Below are 24,656 nucleotides of genomic sequence, written 5' to 3'. Positions count from 1 at the left end.
TTTAGAAAACTAACATGTTTGGAATTATTTAATTTTGATATTCCTTAGTTATCAAGATCATACTCCTATCTCCCATTACTTATAAATCAAATGTCTATTTATAAATTGGAAATATTAGGTCATGAATTAATGAATCCATGTTAAATCATAAAATAAGATTGTGTCCAAGTTTTTTTATCAACATTCTGAATCACATTCATACTTTAAAACTGTCCAAGACTGCCACTTCGATGACTTGAGATGTTTTCTAGATCACTTCTATTTACCTGGGTTTTGTCCTATGAGATACACTTCCTTTGTGTAGCGGGCTTCATTTCATTTCTTTGTACTTTTTTTTTTTATTGAAGGAAGCTGAATAGAAAGTACATAAAAAATAGCAGCCCACAGAAGGAGCTGCAAATAAGAATAAAACAGCAACTAGCAACTAAATACAAGAAGACCCACTGACATAGGCAGCCCAAAACATGGCTGAAGAAGTTTTATAAAAATAAGACTAAGACCAAGAACACAAATACATATGACAAACCATTACATTCTAACTTAATAATATCTGAAGTTGTCTGGCACACCTAATATCCAAACTGATACTTGATCACCTCCAACTGCCTGTGGTAATTGTTATCATCGTTTCATTTCCTTGTACTTTTGTGTTTCTGGCTCTTATTTGTTATGGGGATTATTTTAACCATGCAATGCCATTTTCCTTTCAAAACCCTGACTTTGTACAAACCAGTAATCTGTTTATCGTCAGCCTTATTGCATCGTTCTCCTACATGTAGCGCTGACACCCCACCTTGCTATGACCCTCTACGACTTCTATTTGACCTCTCTGCCTTGCATTCATGGGGTTTAGCTTTAAGTATTTATGCAGGGTTCTCTCTATCTCACAAGCTTAGCTTCTGTAAAGACGGTGCCCCATGCCTAACAACTCCTTGAATCATGCCACTCCAGCTAATGTTCAAAATCATTAAAACAGTTCTGGCTAATGGAGCAGTCATAAACTTGAAAATTCATCCAAAGAGGTTGCAAGTTCATGCCAGTAACTTCTAATCTTTAGCATAGGCTGTATGACCTTTAAAACAATCTAAGTTTACAAAAGCTGTCACAAGAAAGCGCATCGCGAGGGTTTACAACAGCTCTTTTAATTTAAGGAAGGCACGTCTAAGTATTTACAACAGCTCCGTCACTATAAGGAAGGTACATCGAAAGGCTTATCTTGAGAATATGTTACCAACTCTCAACAATGAAAAATCATTTTCTGTTAGGTGTGAACTGTACCACAGAACTGAGAGAAACATTGATGCCTGAAGTGAAGATGTTACATAGAGGCACATTTCTTCTTAGCTTAGTGATCAAATACGTAGTTCAAAAAGAGCCGATATGTCACAGCAGAACTGCTGGACATCTATTACAGGAGGTCACCAAGATCCAGCTAAACTATTTCTGATATCTTAAGTTTGATTAGTTAGACTGCATGATTAAAACCGCCTGGAGAAGCGTATCTGTACATATGAAATAAGACAAACTCTCTTTGATGATCTAAGAGAACTCATATTGCAAGCTTACTGATGTGATCATCCTTCTTTCAGTTTAGTTTCCTTTATAGAATTTAATTTCCTATCTATGCATATGGAATAAGATAATCACTCTGCTGCTCTCAGGAAACTCCTGATTAGAGGATTTAATACAAAAATTTACTTTATTTTAATTTACCAAATAAAGAATGATGGCAAGGCCATCATTTATTGATAAAAGTGATTTACTTAATGTCCTTGAGGCCAATTCGTGTGGAATATTTTCATAGGAGTTCTTAGACTTCGATAGGTGTTCTTAACCGATGATAATTTTTTTGTTTTTGAGAGAACAAATTAGAACCACAGAATTTATGTACAATTATGAATAGCAAAGTCAAGTTGAACTAACAAATAAGAGCGAAAAAAGTAAATAGGCAAATGACTAAAATCATCTGCAGATATAAAGCAAAGATGCACCCTTCTTACCTCTCGGAGTCATATTATTAGACACAAAATCACTAGTTTATTTCATCCCTTTATATTGATGCAAAGTTAAGGGATTCCCAAACTGTTTTGTAGCAATTGTGATTTTTAGATATGGTGCCATGCAGTAAACTGTGAAGTTATGACAAATATCTGGCTTATTTAGCAGTTGTCATAAGATCCAATTGCAGGCCCTATGGAAAAATCGTGAAAATAAAAAACCTTTGCATGTATATATGAAATCTATTCAAAATTCATACCAGGACACGAGAACTAATTAGTTCAAATTCAAAACAACTAGAAAGCCAGCCATGCAAACCAGCATTGCAGGTTTTCCAGGGCATTTAAGTACAAAAATTCAACCATCTTCTTCTTATGGCAGTGTCTACTGCTCACACAAAGAGAAGAGGAATGCCACTTAGGTGGAAAGAATTTACATTGAATTTTCTCAAAGAATATGTTGCAGTATTTGCTTCCTTAAAAACTTTCGTTTCTCCTCACATTCTTTCACGTAGGTCACGTCTATGCTGATTATCTCTTTGAATAAGTTCCACGCATTAGCTATCATGTTAACCTGAGCCTTGCACCTATGTAAAATATACTAAAAAAAAATTCAAAATCACAACTCCCACGTTACATATCCTTGCAAAATCAATTCCTAGAAATAGCACAAGAATTGACTAAAAAACTACTATCGTACACAGCCACAAAAGACCAGAGACTTGAACATTGAATCATAGACCATCCATTTCATACTGAAATCTCCTATTCAGCATCATGTTAAAAATTGCCATAGTACTTGGCAAAAACAAATGACAAATAACAGCCGGTTGGTGCTTGAATTCCACATCAATCACTACCAGGAGGTTGATAGCTCCATCCTTGGTGTTTGTGCCCCAAACATAATTTTTGCTCCAAGATTTGCAGTATTTCATCGGATTGGGTGATACTGACCAGACATTCTTTTGGGCGGCAATTTACGAAGGATGAAAAGAACCAATGCTGATGGAAGAATCTCTACCAGCTACAATATCCAGAGGAGACAATACACCATCACAAATGCATTCAAAATCATGTAGGAACACCACTTAGTTTGGGAATAAAAAATCTAGAAACTACAGGTAAACAGTTATTGGTGAGATATATCGCTATGTAAATGTAGTACACAGATTATTCAAACTGAAAACAGAAAATATTACCATATAGTATATGAAATTTAAAATAGGGTGGTTCAATACATCTAAATCAACATCTGCATCAAAAGCAGATAATGCAACCTGCACATAGAAATATAAACGTGGAAGCAAAATGTAAGAGAGCAAGTGAGAGTTTGGATAGGTAAATTACAAAGCAAATATATAATATAGAACTGCCAGTATACTCACCACTATGCACCGTATCAAAAAACAAGTAAAGCATATGGCCGTAACACAGCCAACCTGAAAAGATTCAAAGAACATAGTTTAGATTTAAAACCATGCATGAAAACAAAAACAAATTGATAAGTCACATAGATTTCCAACCCAGCATGGAACAGAAAATTGTGCATTTTGTACTCAACAAAATGTTTTTAATTTACAAAGAAGCCATTATACAAAACAAATTTATCAAGTGAGAGAAAGACAGACCAAAAGTCATCAAGTGCAGCAAAGGAAACTTCTTAATAACAGATTTATTAATGCTCCAAATCTAATGATATAAACAGAAAACAAGTAATTCTCCGTTACAAGGTAACATATGAAAAAGTTGATACAAATTCAATAGAAGGATTAAGGTTGATTTTGGAAGGTAAAATTTCTGATATTAATAAAGTTGATTTCTTCCTTTCATCTAATTGAGATTATAATATCTTGATCTTATTCTCTACATATGCTGTTGCTCACAGGCAAAACAGTGGAGTTCTTTGTGTATTTCATTTCTTCTCACTCTTTTTTGCATGTCAATATAAATTTCAAGGAGTTTTTATGTACATGTAATTCCTGACTTTGCTGCAATTGATTTGCTGTGGTCTAAGTTTTTGACTATTTCTTGTGGGCTTCGGTTTCATATTGTTTTGTTTGGATTTTTTATCTTTTAGTCCTCCTATTGTATTAGGATTTTGATTCTTTTAGAAATCTTTCTTTTTTAATAATATCAAAGATATTGACAGTTGCATATCAAAATTCTGAACATTTTTTATCAAATTAATGTTTTATTGTTTAAGTTTTGATAAGTGTAATTTGATAATTATATCTGCCTCGGAAAACTTCAACAATAAAACTGTAATTTGTAAGTGTGCAATTTCATATCAGACTTCTGAACAATTTTTATCAAATTACTGTTTTATTGTTGAAGTTTTCTGTTTCTATTTTGAGTGCAATTATAATCCTTTTTCTCAATACTGGAAAGCTTGCAATCAAAATAGAAAGGAAGTATTGCAGCAAATGATTTATGGCATAGGATTACCCCTCTTTTCTGCATACTTATTAAGATCAATTTTAATAGAACTGAACTGGGTATTTTACTTTATATCCATGACAATCAAGAAATAACAAAGGACATTCAGAAATCTGTTTCAGATTGAAACATAGGAGATATGTGACGTTAGAGACAGATAATGACTGATGACAAAGTGACTCGAGAATAGCACACTTTTGTTAATAAACAGAGAACATAAATATGTACTTAAATAAGTTCTGACCTTATGCACTGATCATTGCTCATGCTGCAATACAGCTTGACTGTGCATAATATTTCAGAAATCCTTTATCAAGCAAATCTCTAGCATTGCAATCAATAGGACGCCCATCATATTTCAGAATTAGAGTTTAGTTCAGTTGAGCCTAGTCATGAGCCAAATTTGCATGGAGTATTTCAGTGGTGGAGCACCCATTATATGTCTTTGATTTATAAATCCATGAGAAAATTGATTTCTTATTTTATACTTGCATTTATATGTTTTTGTTTTTTCGTTTCATTTACATTCTTACAGTGTAGGCAAATACATGATTGTTATGAAGCCTTATGAGTTATGATTTGTGGGATTGGTTGTGAAAATAGCTGTACACCTACATATTTTTTTTGGCATCTGTCCATTTTTCAAATTAGTGAGATTTCTTGCTGCATTTTTGTTTCGGTGTTCAATATGTTGTAGGTGTTCACCACAAATTCAATCTTAAAAAAAGACAAATTATGACTGAAAATCAATAACAAAGTTTAGAAATGAAAGGTAATAATGATGCAATAGGATATTGACGTAGTTTAGAAATAGAACATTGAAAGGGAAGAAATGCATTGGCAAGTGATAATCAATCAATAAAAAAACTTTGTGATGTGAAGAGTGCCCCATTTGAAATCATTTATCTAACTTGTTGGGGAGCCATGAAATATTGAACTAAAATGCTTTTGTAGATTTGATTCTTGATCACAATGCCACATCAAAAAAACTTTGCATGGACACATTGCACACCAATTGTTGGTAGCACAAAGATTAAATGCAATTGGTGTCAAAATGATATCAGTGGTTGAATCTATCATTTCAAATGGCATTTGGCAAAAGAACGAGGAAATAACACCAAGATTTGCACAAAATGCCCTGCAGTTATCATGTATCAGGTAAAGCAATCTCTTGATGGGATTGCTGAGAGTAAGACCAAAAAGGCAAGAACCAAGGTTGAAATAGGTTCTAGCTCTGCAAATTCTAGGAGGAATCATTTGGGTTTGGATGGTGAAGAAGGAGGTTTCAGGGAATCTAGGTCAGCACCTTCTTCTACAACACATGGACCAAACACAGGTGGCAGAAACATTAATGATTTCTTCCAACCTCGTAATGCACTAGGATAACAAACCACTTTGAAGAGTACAAGATGGAGGAAAAATGTCCATAATCAAGCAAAGAAGGCAGTTGCTAATTTTGGGCTATCTTGTCATTCCATGCTATCAGATCTCCATATTGGCAAGGTATGGTAGATGCTATTGCATTTACAGGTCCTAGGTTTCAAGCCCCATCTTATGAGACATTGAGGGTTGGTATGCTCAAAGATGCAGTATGGGATGTTGAAGATGTTAAAGAGCATCGATTACAATGGGCTACTAGTCGTTGCAGCATTATAACAGATGGATGGACAGATAGAAGGAACCAAACCCTCATTATCTTCCTTGTCTCTTGTTAGATTGGCACTATTTTTTTGAAATTTGTAGATGCATTAGATATAATCAAATCTGCAACTACATTGTTCAAGATGTATGACATGGTTGTCATGGATGTAGGGCCACAAAATGTGGTTCAATTTATCAAAGACAATGTTGCTGCTTGTGTTGCTGCTAGAAGACTCCAAACAAACAAATACCCCTCTATGTTTTTTACCCCATGTGTAGCACATTGTCTTGATCTAATCCTAGAGGACATTGGAAAAATTGACATACTTAAGGAGGCATTGCAGAAGGCTCGCACGGTTACCAAATTTATCTATAATCACACGAGGGTTTTGTCTATAATGCGCTCTTTCACAAGGGGCAAGGAACTAGTTTGACCAAGGGTGACAAGATTTGCAACACACTTCCTTGCACTACAAACACTATGTGAACAAAAAATTAATTTGAGGCAAATATTTGTTTCAACCAAGTGGATGGAGTCTAGCTTCACAAATCAATCAGATGGCATAGCAATGGCAGAGTACATGTATTCTGCCGATTTTTGGGATTCGATTGAACAAATTGTACAATTTTCAAAGCCTCTAGTAAAAGCCTTGAGACTAGTGGATGGGGAAAAATCTCCAATGGGATATTTGTATGAGGCCATGGATAGGGCCAAGGAGGTGATGAGTAGACTGGCAAATAATAGGGATAGGTATATGCCATTGTGGAACATAATTGATAGGAGATGGAATGGATAGATGCACTCTCCTCTCCATGTGATACTTTCTCAATCCATTATTGTTCTACAAGACTCCATTCATAGATATTGATGATAAGATCATGCGAGGCTTCTTCAAGTGCATTGACAAAATGTTTCCAAACAAGTATCAATTTAATGTTACTATGTCATAGATGCAAATATACAAGCATGCAAGGGGTTTTCACTCTTCTAAGGCTGCCATAGAAGGAAGAACGACCTTCCAACCAAGTAGAATCTATAAATTTTGACAATCTCTTTATCTTGTCAACATGGTCATTAAATTTGTTGATATTATAAGATATTCTTACAATGTCATCTCTATATAATGTGTTTTTCAGCTCAATGATGGCTTGTTTTGGTCATGACTGCAAAAATCTTAGGTGGATGGCGATGTGCATTTTGACCCAACCATGTAGATCATCTACTTGTGAGCGTAATTAGAGAATTTGTTAACACATACATTTCAAGAAACACAACCACCTAACAACAACGGATGAATGTCTTGGTGTTTGTTCACCACAACCTCCGCTTGAAGCTAAAGAAAGCTCAAAGTAAGAATATTAATACATACTTGCAAATAGTTGAAATTATATTCATTGTATTTTTCACTTGTAAGGGAAAGACTAATTTCTACATGGGCAAAAACAGGAACTATTGAGGAAGACAAGCTAATTGACCTCGACGAGATAGATCCAGAGTTTAAGTGGATTATTGTCGATGATGATTATTTTCTTGGGCCTGATGATTTTGATGTCATGGAGCAAGCCAACTTGGATCCTCATATTATTGAACGAGTTAGGACAGACTCTCACCTAGAAGCTTCATCATCAAGGCCTTATGCCCTCTAACATGTCATTGGCTACATCTGATTTTTTGGAATTTTGTACTTAGTTTATAGGTTGACTTTGCAAAAAGTCACAAACCATATTGTAATTGACATTTTGACAAATGTCGCCATCTAGTTGTTATTTATGTTGTGATATGTTTTGTGCAATGTAATCAGCAATATGAATATAAATAACGAAAATCTATTTTCTACAATTGATCTGTTGAAGTCTCTATTTTATTTGCTTACAATATCTCTATGCTATGGAAATGCCCCTAAAAAAAAAAACTTAAAAGTAGATTTTGATTGTTTTCTGCAATTTTTAACATTTTTTTGTAAATCCGATTTTTTCTAAAAATCTTATACTTTTGTTTTGTCATTTAATTCCCCAAATGATTAATGTTGCTATGGTTTGGACCACTCTTATCATTTCTTGTGCGACCCTTGGTTTTTGGCCTAACAAGCACAGATGTGTTTAAGAAAACCAATATCATCCATTTGTGGGATGATACAACCTCCGATGAAACTTCAAAGATCTAGGATCAATAAAGAGAATTCTCTACGGTTTGAACCTCAATAGTGAGAACCAATGTTCACGAACAGTGAGATTTTTACTATTCTCACAACTTGCCCAGGGATGCTATGACATGATGAAGGGAGCAAATAAAGGGCATTTTTCTCTAAGAAGCTAATGACACTATTCTGTCAGTAGATATTTTATCCAAGTAGTCAGTCCTAGAGTAGGGAAGTGTTGATGTGTGTTTTAGGCACATAACATTCAGAATAAAATACCAAAGCACTTTACCCTCTCTTGAACAAAATCACCTCAAATGCTAAGGGTAAGATCAACTAAAATGATTCCAAGGTTTCTACATGTCAGGTCTTGACAAGTGGGTAACTCAATGGTCGATGTGAATTGTTGTTTTCACTTGGGGACTTACACAAATGTTCGAATTAACTTCATAGATCATGGATATGGAATGGATGTGCCGATAACTTAGGATATGGCAATGTAGTTCTAAACTCAAGACTTACTAAAAAATGGGCAAAACGAATAGGGTTTAGGAAATCTATTCTAAGCCTAGGAATGTAGGAAATGATGAGCAAATTTAGTGGAATCAAACTAGGCAAGGTCTCACCATCAAATCGAATAGATTTTGACACGAGCTTAGTGCAATCATTTAAGGTATACTTATAGATTTTCAAATTATCACCATCAAACATTGACACCACCCAAGTTGATACATATCAATGGACACATAACAATTGAAGTGAAGCTTGCATAAATTTCCAGTTGACCACGCACGGCACACTTACAATCAAGAGGCTAGTGGTATGGAATAAGGATTCCACACAAATTTATTCAACCAATCTTTCACTCAATCTAACAAACATAAAAACAAATTCTAATCTAACTTGGAGGAATTGAGAATCTCGAATGCAAAACAACACTTGAAAAACAAAATCACCATCAAGTCAAACAATGATTTATGTTCAAATAGCTGCAGCATATACCAACAATTCTACAAAAACTCTCTCTTACAAATGAGAGGCAATGAGGTATATATAGAATCTCATACAAAATGGATGGCCAAGATTAAAACTAAATCAAGGGCCAAGATCATTCTAACAAAACCCTACAGTTGCCCTAATTAGGGTTTACATCAAAAATGGAGCCACCAACATATAGCCCAATAAAAAGATACCTAGTCATCAAATAAGGAATCTTCTAGAAGATTCTTCCCTGCATCTCTCTCTCTTAGCATACTCCAAGAATCTAGCCAATACAGAATCTAACTCCTCCATGGAAATGCTAGGTAAGGTATCATGTTGTAAATCAATCACGTCCAACACATCCGAGCAAGCATCCAAAGTGTTCTCCCAATCTGGCATGAGCTTCTGCAAACCATGAACATGAATCAACAAAGAGACCAAATCATCTATTTGACTCTTCTTCAAAGAGTCCAACTGATTAAAATACATGAATTTCATTTTGTCTCTTAAATCTGCTAAGTGTAAACCACTTGCCTCACTGACATCAACCCCCAATAACTCCTCAATTGAGGCAAGGATCTTCAACTGAATATCATGAATTGATCATTCCATCTCTATACAACTCAATTGTGTGCTCCCATAAGTTGATTTCTTCATGGCCAATGAACAATACCAACCATGGAAATCGTATCTATCTCCACTATGCACGACATTCTCCCTAACCAATGTGGACTTAAGAATCCTCTTCAAAGCTATGAGGCATGAATAGTCTTCTCCTGAATAGGTCTGAATTCTTCCCAAACTCCTTCAAAATACTATATTCTGAACATGAGCCCTGTTGTCCTATCAAATGCCTGGACAAACTGAGTAAAGAAATCATTCGTCTGTCTCTTTGTATTCTCAATCCATTTCACCACCTCCGAGAGTGTATCTTTCGCTGCCTCATAATGTGAATGTAGTCCACGATCAATTGCAATAGGGGAAATAAGGGTGGGATTCCCACGCCTTATCCCTACAATGTACTCTCCAAGTCTGATATTCTCTTCTTTGTACTTCTCTTTTTCTTCAATCTCTCTATCCAATCTCGCAGTGATTGCCCTAAGGTTATCACCAACCTCCTGAAATTCCTGCTCTCTTATAGTATGGCCAAGGGCAACTGAAGTAGTCTAGAAATCCATAGGAGTAGCAATGTTTGTCGTCACACCTGCAATAGGAACAGCCACCTGAGCAATCCGCATTCTTGTCTCATCTCTAGCTATGTGTGACAAAATCTCAACTCTCTTAGGCTCTTTCTCCTTATTGCTCCTAGCTAAGTAGTCATCAATGTCATCAATAGGTTGTGCCTCTATCATTTTTTTACTTTCATACTTTTCATCAGCCAATCAAGAATAGTGACCATCTCCATACCATCATCGAGACACATATCTCGATCAAGCTCTCTCAATGCCGAGATAACATCATCATCATCAAGATTATTCTTGGTCAAATCACATACATTCTTTCCCAAACTAACCTCCAAAAGGATAGTAGGGGATCCCAACTGATCATCATCCTCATTAGGTGGAGCAAATGTCACTGCGGCATGTAAATCCTGAATATTCTCTGGTAGTATCATTGTGTTGGAACATTGCTCGAACTCCCTGTTCTGTTCTGGCATTTCAACTTCCTTAATTGATGAGACACAGAGAGGTGGTGAAGGAATGATAGGCGAAGAAATAGTCTTTTGTTTCTTCTTCTTGACCTCCTCAATCTTCTTCCCTCTAGCCTTGACTTCTCTTGGTGTGTCCTTCCTTCTCTTAGGAGCTTGACTCTCCTCGTCCGCATGAATCTTGATATCACTGATAGTCCTTTGATCATCTTCGGAAGCGGATTCCTCATGTTTCATCTTTTCATAAGTGAAGGTGACACCCATATCAACTAACTTGTTCATCTAAATATCCACCCATGCTCAGGAGAAACTCAAGACCTCTCTCATCAATACATTCAAATCTATTTCTTTTGATTCTAACCAATTAGGCAATAGAATCGTCTTCCTCATTTCATTTTCATTTTGTGGAAGCCTATGATTCCTGTCATCTAACACTTGGTTAGGAATGAAAAAAAGTTCACACTTCCTCATGAAATCCACTGACATTCTGGACCACATTCTTCTCTTTACTGTCTGCTCGTCCATCAGGTTGGCCGAAAAATCTTCTATGTCTACCTTGTGGATGAACTTTTCTCCCCTGATCCTTCCAACTTTCTTGTCTGGATCAAATCTTTCTCTTTTCTTGTATGTTGCAAATCGATAGAATGCAAGCTCTTCACCTGTTGTGCTAGCTGCTAAGGCAGACTGGCAAACCTTCAATGTCTTCCCAACTGAAATAGGAAATGACATGCCCGTTTTGTGCTTTTCTTTCTGGATAGAATCAAACTCTAGAAGTTGTCTCACCACTTCCAACAAGATCACTCTGTCAGAAGGATACCTAGGAAGCCTGTAGGATTCAGATTGAAATCCATGAATCCTAAGGTATGTGAAAGTGGGAAACTGTATATACCACGATCCATATTTCTCTATCAGCTCTGTTGCCTCCTTGGACAACCTCCTGTGGACTCCACCTTGCAACATTCGCGTTATGTACATTGTGAATACATCATTCACTCTCTTATAATCTTCAATTTAATACATGTTCAGCTATGGATAGCACTCATAACTCCTGAATTGTCCTTGTCCATTCCCGACTTCACCTCTGCATATCAATCCCTTGTAAGTAACAAATTGTGCAAGCAAGTACACCAAATAGGAAGTCATGGCGAATGACCTGGACCGCTCCACATTCCTCAACTAAAAGTCCAGATTGTCACTTATGATTCTAGACCAATTTATCAATGTTCCTTTTAGACAATCCTGGATGAAATAGAACATCCATCCATTGTATATTGCACCCTACGACATCCCCATCACTCGATTAAGCAAGAATACTAAATCACTATATTCCTCTTTGAAGTTTGTGCACATGAGTGTCTTGGGAGCCTTGGAATGATGAGGCCTAGGCTCGATCATCCACTCCTTGTTTACTATGGTCTTACACACATCCATCTTCTTCTTCTATCGGTCTTCATATTCATCATTGGTTATATCTTTCATGTCTGCTCCTCGTGGAATTCCAAACACCTCAGCAATCGCATCCTCAGCAAGGTAGGCAATGATGGCACCCTTAGGAGTCTTGATCATTCGGGAGCGAGGATCATAACATCGTGCGCACTCTAGGATAAGCTCATTGCACTGTATGGATTGCGGAAATCCAGTGGCTTGATAAATGCCACCCTTCATAATGTTCACATAGGCTGGGGAAGGAATCTGGCTTCCAATTCCGAACATACGTTGTCACATCTAGTTCATGTTCAGGAAATGCATGTTCGTGTCTATAATCTCCTTCCATCTGGATGACATCTTGGATTCTAGATAGAATCTAGTCTCAACTATCTTCTGTTGTTCTCTCCTTTCCTTGAGTCCGGACTTTTACATCGTACCTGTATGAAGCTAGAAGTTAGAACTTAAGAAAATATTCCTGATAAAAATTCTGATTTCCTAATGATTTAAACTAATTTGGGTATGGAAATCAAGAAAATAATCCACATTCTCAATAGATTTCAACAATTGAATGCAAAAATGTGACAAGGTTAGGGTATAAAACCCTCATTAAGTTCATTAAAATCAATAATTTTGAGACCAAAGTCTGAAAACACCTCCTTATACTTAGAAATTATGTTCAAATTAGAGTGCAAAGGAGTATACCGGATTAACAATGACTAAGGAAAGGTGTGAAAGGTTGTGTTTTCACACAAAACTAAGTGTGAAAACACCTTCCGAAGTCAACAATGGCTGCTAGCAAATCTGAAGACAACTTGCAACTTCACAAATTAATCTCTAAAAATCATGTTGTAATCACCCAAAATGTGCACAAACTTGATGAAAATCACCCTTAATGATGAAAGCAATCATGTCCAGGAATGTAAGTATGACTGGTAAAAATAAAGTTTTTTGAGGATAAGTCTGAAAATTAGTTACTTCAGACTTACCAGCACCTTGCAAAGTAGTGAAAATCCCTGAAAATGATCAAAAAATAACTAAGGAATGAGCTCCAAGCAAAATCGTCAAAGTGGGTAGGTGGCTGGAAATGAAGATTTCTGAGGACAGCCGCCTACCATGGAGTCTTCAGACCTGCAACAGCTATGAAATGGTCTGAAAAATGCACTAAAACTCCACAAAATACCTCCAAATGCAAATCGCTTAGGTTGAAATTGGCTAGGCAGTGAAAATTAAAGTCTGGGACTACTATGATCAATACCCTCTGATAAAAATATATCTGGAGAAGACATTTAAAAATATACACATTGAACTATTTATACATCAAAAGAAAGAAAATAATGTTAAAAGCATTTATTTCTATGTATCTATATATATTAGATTTTTATTTTTTTATCTTTATGTTAAATTTATGTTGAACAACTTATTTGAAGTTTCATTTTTCCAGTTTTTAAATTTTTTTATAGCCCAAAATAGGTACAGTTCCAGATAGTGTGGTAACATATTCAATCAAACTGGATATGATCCAGATAAGGGTTCGTAAATGGATAGGATGCAAATGCAGTATCTGTACAGTTTCTGTGGTATCTTATCCATATCTGATATCCAATACATGGACAAATATATCTAGGCAAATGTAACAGATAGCAATGGGATGCAAATGTAATGTACTGCACAAGAGAAAAAGTTGTTCGTACATTCACTAAATCTATTGTCAATAAATTTGACAAAAAATCAAATCTCAGTATCATGATAACATATGTAACTGAATAGAGACTTGGCGAATCTTAATATTATCTTGTGAATAAAAAAGAACCCAAGGGCCAAAATTGATTAAACAAGTCAGGTTTGTGCACATCTTAGTACCCTTCACAGCAAATTATTTCTTTGTACCCAAAAAGAGTGTTTGATCCATAAAGTGGTTTATTCTTTACTATAATTGAGACTATACTGTCTTCATCTGATTTTCTGTACACAATGCCTATGTCTCGCTTTGTTAAACTTTCAATACTAAATGTAATTTGTTCCTCCACATCCTATTGAGACACGAAGATAATTAAGTTAAAGAAAATAAATTTTGTTCTTCAACCCTTATTTCCTAATATAATATCATGAACCATATCATCGAATATTAAAACAAACCTCACGAAGCTTTTTCCTGCGACCTTTTGACTCAATTGGAAACCGCCTCAGCATCAGGAAAAGCCTGTAAAGTTAAGATTTGCCAAAAGTAAAATATCTACACACACAGATAATGCATGCAAATATAAACTACAGCTGCACTGAAAAAGTGAATTACCTTCCTCCATAGAGTATAAAACTGAGTGCTGCAAAAAATGATATTGCTGCAAAATCATTGATCGTGCATAACAGACGCATTAGTAAAATTATTCTCGAATTAGATAATAAATCAAGAAAACTAAACAGAAAACTTGTAAATAAATCAAAATGATTAGTTGGCAAAAAAAGTTGAAATAGGATGCTTTTTTAATAATAATGAAAAATAACAATATATTTCATTACAAGGTGGGGACAAAAACCTGCAACAAATAATTTAGCAATTGCCTCTACAACACTGCTATCATCTATCCACAGGTATATCCAAATGCACACCTGATAAGAAGAAATCAAAAAATTTAAGGCATAAATAGTAACAACTATATTGTCAGAATAACTACTTGACTCTACACTATTTAAGTCATTACCTGTATAAAATAAATTACACCATTTACAATACCATATGCTGGCCGGAGTTTCTCAGTGGGAAGGCTTCTTGCCTGAGAAGAAACATGACAAACACCAATTGAAACTTAAGATCCTTTTTAAGCAAAAATGAAAAGCTAAAAATCTATATAATAAACATGGAAAACTTACAAAATGATCAACTTACTTGATGGTATATCTCTGCCCAAAATAGAACAAGTAATGTATATGTTGAAAAGAACAATAATCCTGGGAGATCTAGCAGCACTATTGCGAAAACCTAAATCATCAAAGAAATAAGGTCAATAAAATACAAAACTTTCACAACTCTTCCAAAATGGTAACAACAATTCATTGAAGTTTCCAAAAGCATTCATTTTAAATAGAAAGACAAACAAAAGAGGATGCCTCCCCGTGATGTTGAAATAATTTTCTTCCCAAAAAGGAAAACAAAGCTGACACAATTGAAAGCTTCAAACAGAGGAGAAACAGAGAAGAGAGCTACAAGAAGAGAAAGGTGAGTAAAATTACTTCCAGTCTCCTATTTGCAGGGTTGTGTTAGTTACACGAGGTTCATCAGAAACCAAGGAAAGGTTTGAAAAGTATTGCAAGGGCCTTGACCTTATGGAAAAGCATCGAGAAGTTATAAGTGTCACATTGATGATATGCCAGAAATGAAAGGCAAGTTTGAGGTGTAACAGATTCTGTTTGTTTTAAAAACACTTCAATAGCTGGATTAAATGTTGTTAATGTAAGCTGAACATGTTACACTACAAGTGGATGTATTTGTGGTGGTAGAATTTACATGATTTATTTCAGAAATGAGATGACATTAAGATATTACAGACAGTGGTTTGACTTTATCGAAAAATATTTTAGGGGCTTAGGGGCTTGTTCAGAAATGAGACAACATCACAACATCAAGAGATCTTGCCAGGTCACCATTTGACAGGTTTTCCCTTGATCACCAGACTCTGATTGGGAAGACATTCAAAGAATGTAAATTCTTGTATGGAAACTCAACTTCTAGGTCAACCACTATGGAAGTATTTTGCAAGAATTCTTAAAAGCATCAGTATGATATTAGAGTGGGTTATAACAATAAACTGCTTTCCATAAATCATTTTGATGGGAGTTTGTGGTCACAAGTGAACTGCATGAAATTATCTTCTAATCAGGTTTCCAACTCACTAAAACTAGACTTTGATTAGCAAACTTCTGCACGCTCTACATCTATATTTTTAAACAAATTGCATTCAATGCCATAATGCTTTGAGTACCACATGTCACATTGTCCTTTCATATACTTGCATTTATTGATGCTAATGTAGAATACACAAGTTATGTTGCAGCCAACTCCAATTCTCTCTTCCTATAATTTTAATTTCACATCACTTGCCTATTATGGAAATCTGGAAAACAAAACATACTTGTCACATCAGGTATGGTTTGGTATCATTACTGTCATTTTCATGAAACAATCCTAATTAGATTGAAAACAGCATTTATCTACTTTACCACTGACAAAATGAAAATCTTTTTCCTAAACAATCTCACAGGGAAAATACTTCAGTTGAAGCTGGACCTGTAGATATTTCGATTTTACAGCAGAAAGATAACAACTTAAAGCTTTTGTTTGGCTAGTTTAGAACTGTTGCTCTGCCCAGGAAGTATTTTGTAACAAAGATTACAGTCTAGTATCTTCTTTTTTTTTTGTCTCTACAGCCAATGCATTTTAGATTAGAAGAACTGTCATACGTTTATACTCTTAGACCTTGTTCTTTGTTGAAGACCTTTGATATTCTCTTGTCGACTTTTATCATGAATTCAATTGTTGGAATTTTATGTAATAACAAAATTATACCCAATGTTAAAAAGAAAAGAAAACAACTAAATGATGAGACATGCTATATGATGATGAATTTATCTCTGTAGAGCAGTATATTTATTCAATAAAGCACTACTTACACAATTCTCAAGATGAATGATTTCAGGAATATTACATTCTGCATTATACCCAAAATGATGTACCAGCTCTACATCATCCATAATCAAGTGTTAGCCAATCCCAGTCATTCCAAACCCAAAGCAAAAAATTACAGCACCCGTGATGTGAACCCCTAAACTCATACTCGATCTTGTACCTAAACAAGTAACTTAGCTTGTTCCCTTGCTAAAATACTATACTTGTGCAATGGTCATACGACTGTGCTTGTTCCAGGCGATGATCTCTAGACATTAATTTGTAGTGCCCCTCCCGTATTTAACATTTCAGCCTTGAGGTACGAACCTCGGCATTGTTTTCCAACCATGTGTCGAGTATTGTCTTTGTGATTGTGTTTTTTGTTTTAAATGGGCAATGGTGGGTTCAGCTTCATCGTTTTTTTTGGCATGTCGGTTGTTGGTGTTCTGCAAAATTAGATGCATGATTTCTTAAATGCTTCAGATTATTGATGTGTGAAATGTTATTCAAGTGTGGATTAGATGTGATTATGATGTTTCAATACTTTGAGTTAGCTATACATATAATGAGATGGATTGTAAATGTATATCTATATATATGTATAGCTAACTCAAATTAGATGGATTATCTATATACGTGTAATGAGATAGATTGTACATGTGAATGTATATACATGTAATGAGATAGATAGTAAATGTGAATGCATCATGGATGATAGTGAAATTGATACCACGTTCACATGTCTCAACACTGGAGTTGAGCACGATTGCACCATGTTATACTTCGATGCTTAAGTGTTGTATGGTAAAATGAACTTAAGCACTTTTTGATTTGGGTATAAAATGAACTTAAGAATATATTTAAGTTTAAAATAAACATAATGCATCTTGAAATGGTTTAGGATGGTGTTGCAATTCTGTCATGTGGTTTTCAAGTCTCTAGACATTCGTCCCTAGGAAGTTGAATCATTTCGGGTCATTTTGGGGCCTCTTGCGAAACCTTGTAAAAGTGGAAACGGGTTATATCTCATTTCCATGGTGACTTCTTGCTTAGGGCAATGTGTACGAGCGTTGAGGAGGTCCTTGTGCTCCTCCCTACCTTCTCCCACAAATGTCAATGGTGTCTAGTACCCGAGAGAGAGAATTTTACCTGACCTTGTGTCATTTTAGACATTTCTACGTTCATTTTTGTTGCGAGTAATCTTGGGTAGTTCCAAGGTGTTTGGCAATTCTTGGGGACCCAACCCTAGCTTATTTAGTTCACTAGTCTGGACACCAATGCATTTCTTCAACTACAACACTAGAGTTGGACTCCAGCACCAAACTAGGACTCAAACACTAGAGTTGAACCCCAACGCCTTGGCACTAGTGTCCTCTCTAGGCACTAGTGTTCCATCTAGGTGCTAATGTCCTCAATTGTTCAATTTTGCTATTTCGTCTTCCACGAGTGCTTTCCATTCGTTTCTCGAGATAAACCCGAAATACAAAAGTTGGTCCCCTACACCTTTGGAGTCTTCCCAAGTCATCACTTCATCAATGAGTGTCTTGCATCATGTTTTTGGGCATCTCCTTGCCATGGGAAGCATGTTATTGCTTGTAAGTGTTTTATCATTGTGCTAGCTAGTGGAGGGTTTGTACTTCTTGGCTAGGCAACCTATTGTGTAGGTTGGCCTTTTTGTTAGAAATAGTTTAAGGTCATGTTGAGTGGACTACAAAAGAATGTGCCCTCGTCCTACTCCTTTTTCTAGAAATTAACAATGTCGTCGTCTAGTTAAGCAATGTTGCCTACTAGACAACTATCATTAGTGTTGGTTTCTAAGTATGTCATAAGGGTTGTAAAGTGTGTTTTGGTATGGATTGGAGGTTGATGGTTCCCTCATCATATCCTTGTGTGGTGTTGCGAGAGAACACAATCATGGGTTAGTACCTAAACGTTGTTGGGTGTTTCCCCTCTCTCGTAGGTTATCATGGTGAATTTATCCCATGAGTATTAAGTCTTCTGCTCATTCCACCTTGCTTCTGCAATGGTGAGATCATTCTTGTTGTCGTTACTTTGTGACATTGTGTTCCATACGACACTTGTGAGCACGTTTAGTGCAAGTGCAACATGTCGCATCTTCATGATTGTTGTTTTCAAAAAAAGGTTGTTCCATCAAGTTTTGCCTTAGTCCTTTGGACGGGGCATTACATAATATACTAGAACCTTTCTTTAATTGGAGACTAGTAGAGGGAAATGAATATCACCAAAAGAATAAAACTGCCTTCTTTTTTAATCCTTCCAAATTTAGGCAGATAAAGAAATTTTGTGACTCCCATCCTCTTTGATATCTGGAATAAAGAAACTTTATGACTCCCATCTTCTTTGGTATCTAGAATAAAGAAACTTTATGACTCCCATCCTCTTTGATACCTGGAAGACATCCTAGATAATCATCCTTTTTTTTAAATGGTACTATTGCAAATTAAAGAGCATTACAATAACAGATAGTTTTGCATTTACTGTGAAAATACAAACTCGTGAACCATTGGACAAGAAACCAATTTAAAAGTTCAAATTAACTGGATATTACTGGTGCATTTGGAAGCTGCAATTGATCATTCCACCACCTGGCTCTCATTCCACCTAATCCCATCAATACTTGCAATCGCAGTTACCATGTTCTGAAACTACAATAGGTTCAAGGAGGGAAGGTTCACTTAACTCCAGGACTTCAAACAAATTTGAGAAAAGATCATTGAACACAAAAATATTTACATATTACTGAGAACAGCATAAAATAATAATAATAGTAGTAATGATAATTATAATACACAGTAATATCACATTTCAACATTAATAAAATCATGAGCAAAAAAGTCAAGCAGCAAAAACGTTGGGAAGGTAGGCTTTTGTTTTTCATTTCATGGGTAGCACCGTAGCACCCATGAGGAGAAAAAATAAATAGGGATTTTATCAGAGATGTCAGCTGATGACAAAACCCCACCACACAAAAGTGGTCGTTGCTCCATTTGACTTGACCCTGTCTCAGTAATCTCTCATCAAATATTCTAACAATACTAAAAATCTTAATTTTGCTACAACATTGCAAACAGGAGAAATTTTGAAGACAATTTTGGACAGGAAAGCTAAATTGCCTTATGCACACTAGCATTCTCCTGATGACAAGTAAACAAAAGAATGTTATTTTCATTTACATAAATTTCCTAAGAACTACTAATCATATTTCTGTCTCAACATGAAAGTATTAATCTATTTACAGATCAATACCAGTGAAAACACATGATTCTGAAACAAATTCACCATCCAGCTGCAATCCTCTCTTATTAAACTGCTTATTTCAGCTACATAGCTGAAAAAGAGGTTTTGAGCCAGATTTTCAACTAAAATATCTAGTGTACTATTTGAAAAAAAGTTTATTCCTACAATCAACTCTCTTGTCAATAGTCGAAGTACATGCCACCATACAAACAGACCAACAAGGAAATTTCATCTCTTAATTAGCATTGCAAAGCACAATTATATATACATATACAAAGAAGAGATAGTCTATAGCTATCAATCATTTAACATACCCTTGGCTTGAACGCAAACACATCTTTATGAAATCCAAAGATAACGGCCCTTACTGTCATTGAAGCAGAAACAGAAAAATGTATTAATAAGATAACTGCAAGAAAACAGACTTAAGTTTACACAATTATCCAAGCTCACCTCCATTGACAATAAAATTCATGAGATGGAAAACCTTTTGTGTTGTCCAGCCATATTCTGGTACACGCAGCTCTATGCGAATAAGTTGTATCTGACATCCATACACAATAAGAACTTCAGTGACTCATCCATTTATGGAATCCAGTAAAATATTTAGTTATTCACATTTAAGAGTCCATTGCCATCTGATTTCTATGTTCAGCAATGATGCAGAGTGATTTTTTTTTCTTTCTTTTTGGGAGGAAGAGGTGAAAGGGTTAGAAATTTCAAAGACATTTAAATAATGAGTTAGACAGGGTAATGTGGGACTACAAAAAGGAAACACCTAGAAGTACCCCCAAAATCCTTGAAACGATCTTTTAATTGTAAAATAGAAACAGGTCAGGAACGGATGAATGAGGACAGGAACAGAGGAATGGGGACACAATATCCATGGAACATAGGCGCCCACCAATTATACATTATAGCTTTTGATAATTGTGTATTTCAAATACACCCTCTTCTTGTGTTTTTGTGGCATTAGTGTTTGTAGCTTTAGTCCTAGTCACTTTTCAGCTTCTATGGTTCTTTTCTAATGTAGTTATTGTCTGTAATTTGTAATTGGGTGTGATTTCAGGTCCCACTGAACTACTTCAATCACTCATGGACATTAATATAGTATCTTTCTAATGTACCATGTTAATTTGTGTATGACAATTATAAAGATTATTTATGTAATGTCCCCTATTAGGAGATAGCCTATTTTCCAATAATTAAACACATCTCATCATACTTATTATATTTTATTATGCATTTGTTAGCTCTAGGGAAACATTAGCATACATCATACAAGGGATAATCAACATAGCCAAGTCTAATCCCTAATCAATCCTAATGATCAATCTTAGCAGAGATTGGGAAGTATCTTTGTTAGGGCGCCAGAAAACCATCCTCCACAAGTAGTGCCTTTTTATGATGTAACATATGCCCATTCCACCGCAGGCCTTATCCATTGTGTTTCTATGATGTAGCACATGCCCATTCCACCGCAGGTCTTATCTATCTTGCGAGGTATTAATACCACCTTTCCCTAACAATTCCACATCCAATCCTAGCGTATGCATTAGCAGAAAAGCAAGGATTAGGCTATGAGTATACTAACTTATCATGTATTATGAATATATATGAAATTAAGTAAGACTGCCATATATATTGAAGTCTATATTAATATTACTATTAAATTTTGCATAAGAACATTATCAAGCATCGTATATTAAGCATACATATTAAGCACATCCCCATGCATACCACCAAGAACAAGGATGTTACAGCCTATAACTTAATAACAGTTCTGATCTGATCTGATCTGATCGATTGTGATGTCACTGGAGGTTTCTGATCCCTTTCCTTTATATCTCTCAATGTGAGGGAGAGGTCAAACCTCTTCATCATGTATGCCCTTTGGCAAGAGACACCATTTCACCATTAGCACCCTTTGAAAGAGAGCAACTCTTCATTATTTCTGCCCTTTTGAAAGGGACACAACCTTTCACAATCAGATCTGAACTTCTGATTATTGATTATCAAATCATCCCCCTCTCAAATGAGGTTCTCTTCTCCCTTTTATAACTCATGTTTGAGGGAGTCACAACTTTTCATTCCATGTCTTTTGACCATTCATTAACTTCATTAAATTTTTATTATATTTAATTGAGTTCTTTTATATTTTAATTTTAATTTAATTTTTACTCTTCTACATTTTAATTTCATTATTATTATTTGCCATTAAATTCTATTTCAAAGTGGGGACATTACAATTTATCCTACCAGACAATTTCAAGTTATGAATTTGACAAAAGTGAATATTTATTACATGCTTTAGCGTTTGAATATTGCACACTTCAAAATTTGTCTTCGTATCTACTAATATAGAAAAGTTAGCTTTTTAAATATGTGATAACTATAAGCAATGTCTCCTACGTAAGACAATAAAACGTTGCACTAGCTATATTCAGTGATCCTTTTAATTTTAGCATGTTTTATTGCTTTGTAGGAGCAATGTGTACAAAAATATGTGGTAACATGTCTATCATTTTGTTGTTTTCCATCTCTCCATGCAGATTTGTGTTCTCTCCAAAATATAAAAGGCCCAACTTCTGGTGCATGGTATTTTATTGTCATATAAATTTTTCAGGAGAATTGTCCTTGACATAGTTTTCCCTGTTTTCAATCCAATTCACTTGTCAAACCCAATTAAGATTAGTTAAGCTTTCTATGTTTGCAAGTTATCCTTTTCCCTTTAACCACTTGCCCTCATCTTTGACTGTGATCTCTACTATTCTACCTTTCTATGCCCTCACTTTTTGTCTTTTAAGAAAATCTATGTTTTCAACCAAGTTCAATCTTTGACATTATTTCTATATCATAACCATCATGAATATCAGTTTTATTCAAACGGCCCTTGATTTAATTCATAAGTAAAACATAAGTTTCCATTTCCTTACCATCAAAACTATGTCGAACAGGGGAGTATCCCCTACTTTCTGGGATTGTCCCTTTTTTTCCTGAATTTTTTCTTACATAATAGATGTTTTTTTTGTTTTTTTTTGGCATCCCAAGATATTTCCTGCTTTAGATGGAGTAGATGTCAAACATCGCCAATATATCAAGGGACATCGCCAATATATCAAGGGACATCGCCAATATATCAAGGGACATCTCCAATATGTTGGGGGCACACCAAGTGCCCTTGATCAACTCCCTAAGTAAAACACCAATTTCTATTTCCATATTCCACAAGGATCCATCACCTGCCCTTTGGGGTCGTCCCCTTTTTTCTGAATTTTTTTCTCACACCCCAGGGATGTTTTGGATTTTTGGTAACTGATGTTTCCTGTTAGAAGAGTTGTGGACATCCACACATCCCCAAGATCTTAAAATATGCCCAAGAAATCAAGAGTCGTCCCCAGTCTACCAGAGATAATGAGAATGACCTGCTATCCCATGTTGACAGTCATTTACAAAAAGGCAAAAAATGCAAAAAGAAAAGGAAGGACAGGAGTTGGGAGATTCAAACAATTATTTTCATGATCATCTACAATATCTATTTTCAATCATCTACAATATTTATTTTTGGTCACCTACATCATGTTTAAAGACATTAATAGCTCTCAAGAGGACTACTGCTCTTTTTAAGCATGGAAGTATATGGCCTTCTGGCTCTCAGCACCAGAAGAAATCTAAATAAACTAGACGGCAAGGGTAAGGCACAGTTGAACTTCACCATCAAACAACTTACCCCAGTACTAGGTCTAAAGAATGATAGATCCTGATCTTGCTGGGAATGCAGATTTGCAGTATGTATTATAAACTGTGATTACAATTGGAGAAGGAAAACATGTTCAACCAAGTTTCAGATTGATTGGGTGGGATTTCAGAATAATAGGATGGACTCAGAACCCCAAGAGGAGGAAGGAGATTGACAGCAAATTTGTATCTCCATGGATGCACCGTGCTTTCCCATCAAATTCCTATTATGGTTGGCTGTTGGAAATATGCTATGAAACGGATCCAATGCATTTAGATATTGCATTCTCAATAGAGGATTATTTACTTGATGTTAATTAATTACAATCTTCTCTAAGTTTAATTGCAATTATGTAAACTTAAATAAGTTATATTGTTGGAATTGTTATTTTTGGGCAAAAATCAGGAATATCCCAAGGGTATCCCTACAATTGGTATCAGAGCATTAATCCTGCCAGCTTGGAGGTCAAACCTACTTTAACTGCCAATTCAATTAGGTTAAATATTCAACCCTCTTCTTACTAAATCAAAAATAAAATTGAGTAGGCCAACATTGCACTTCTATATGTGTGTGCCTTTTACATGTCTGCTTTGTCTCTAATGTTTTTTCAGCATGCTTACTCCATGTGTGTTTTATATGTCTGCTTTCCTCATGTATGCCTTGTGTTGCTTCATGACTAATGTGTTTTCAGCATGTTTACTCCATGAGTACCTTTCTCATGTATGCTTTG

The 24,656-nt window shown here is 35.4% G+C and overlaps 1 protein-coding gene across 1 annotated transcript in view; it reads right to left on the bottom strand.

Annotated features, from left to right (window-relative positions):
* Positions 1 to 2,205: 2,205 nt before the first annotated feature.
* The window catches only part of LOC131043538 (tobamovirus multiplication protein 1), a 33,701-nt gene continuing 11,250 nt past the window's right edge, over positions 2,206 to 24,656 (bottom strand). Inside the window, exons 2-11 of the mRNA XM_057976750.1 lie at positions 20,641 to 20,731; positions 20,502 to 20,554; positions 15,154 to 15,246; positions 14,969 to 15,040; positions 14,804 to 14,876; positions 14,563 to 14,608; positions 14,406 to 14,469; positions 3,383 to 3,436; positions 3,197 to 3,274; positions 2,206 to 3,021 (exon numbers count right to left, since the gene is read on the bottom strand). Of these exons, the coding sequence (XP_057832733.1) occupies positions 2,929 to 3,021; positions 3,197 to 3,274; positions 3,383 to 3,436; positions 14,406 to 14,469; positions 14,563 to 14,608; positions 14,804 to 14,876; positions 14,969 to 15,040; positions 15,154 to 15,246; positions 20,502 to 20,554; positions 20,641 to 20,731 (717 nt within the window). The 3' untranslated portion in view covers positions 2,206 to 2,928. The remainder of the gene's footprint in view (positions 3,022 to 3,196; positions 3,275 to 3,382; positions 3,437 to 14,405; positions 14,470 to 14,562; positions 14,609 to 14,803; positions 14,877 to 14,968; positions 15,041 to 15,153; positions 15,247 to 20,501; positions 20,555 to 20,640; positions 20,732 to 24,656) is intronic.

Source organism: Cryptomeria japonica, chromosome 2, assembly GCF_030272615.1.
Source record: "Cryptomeria japonica chromosome 2, Sugi_1.0, whole genome shotgun sequence".
In the NCBI taxonomy this organism is placed as follows: domain Eukaryota; kingdom Viridiplantae; phylum Streptophyta; class Pinopsida; order Cupressales; family Cupressaceae; genus Cryptomeria; species Cryptomeria japonica.
Note: the sequence above shows the minus strand (reverse complement) of the source record. Positions and strands in the feature narration are given on the sequence as shown.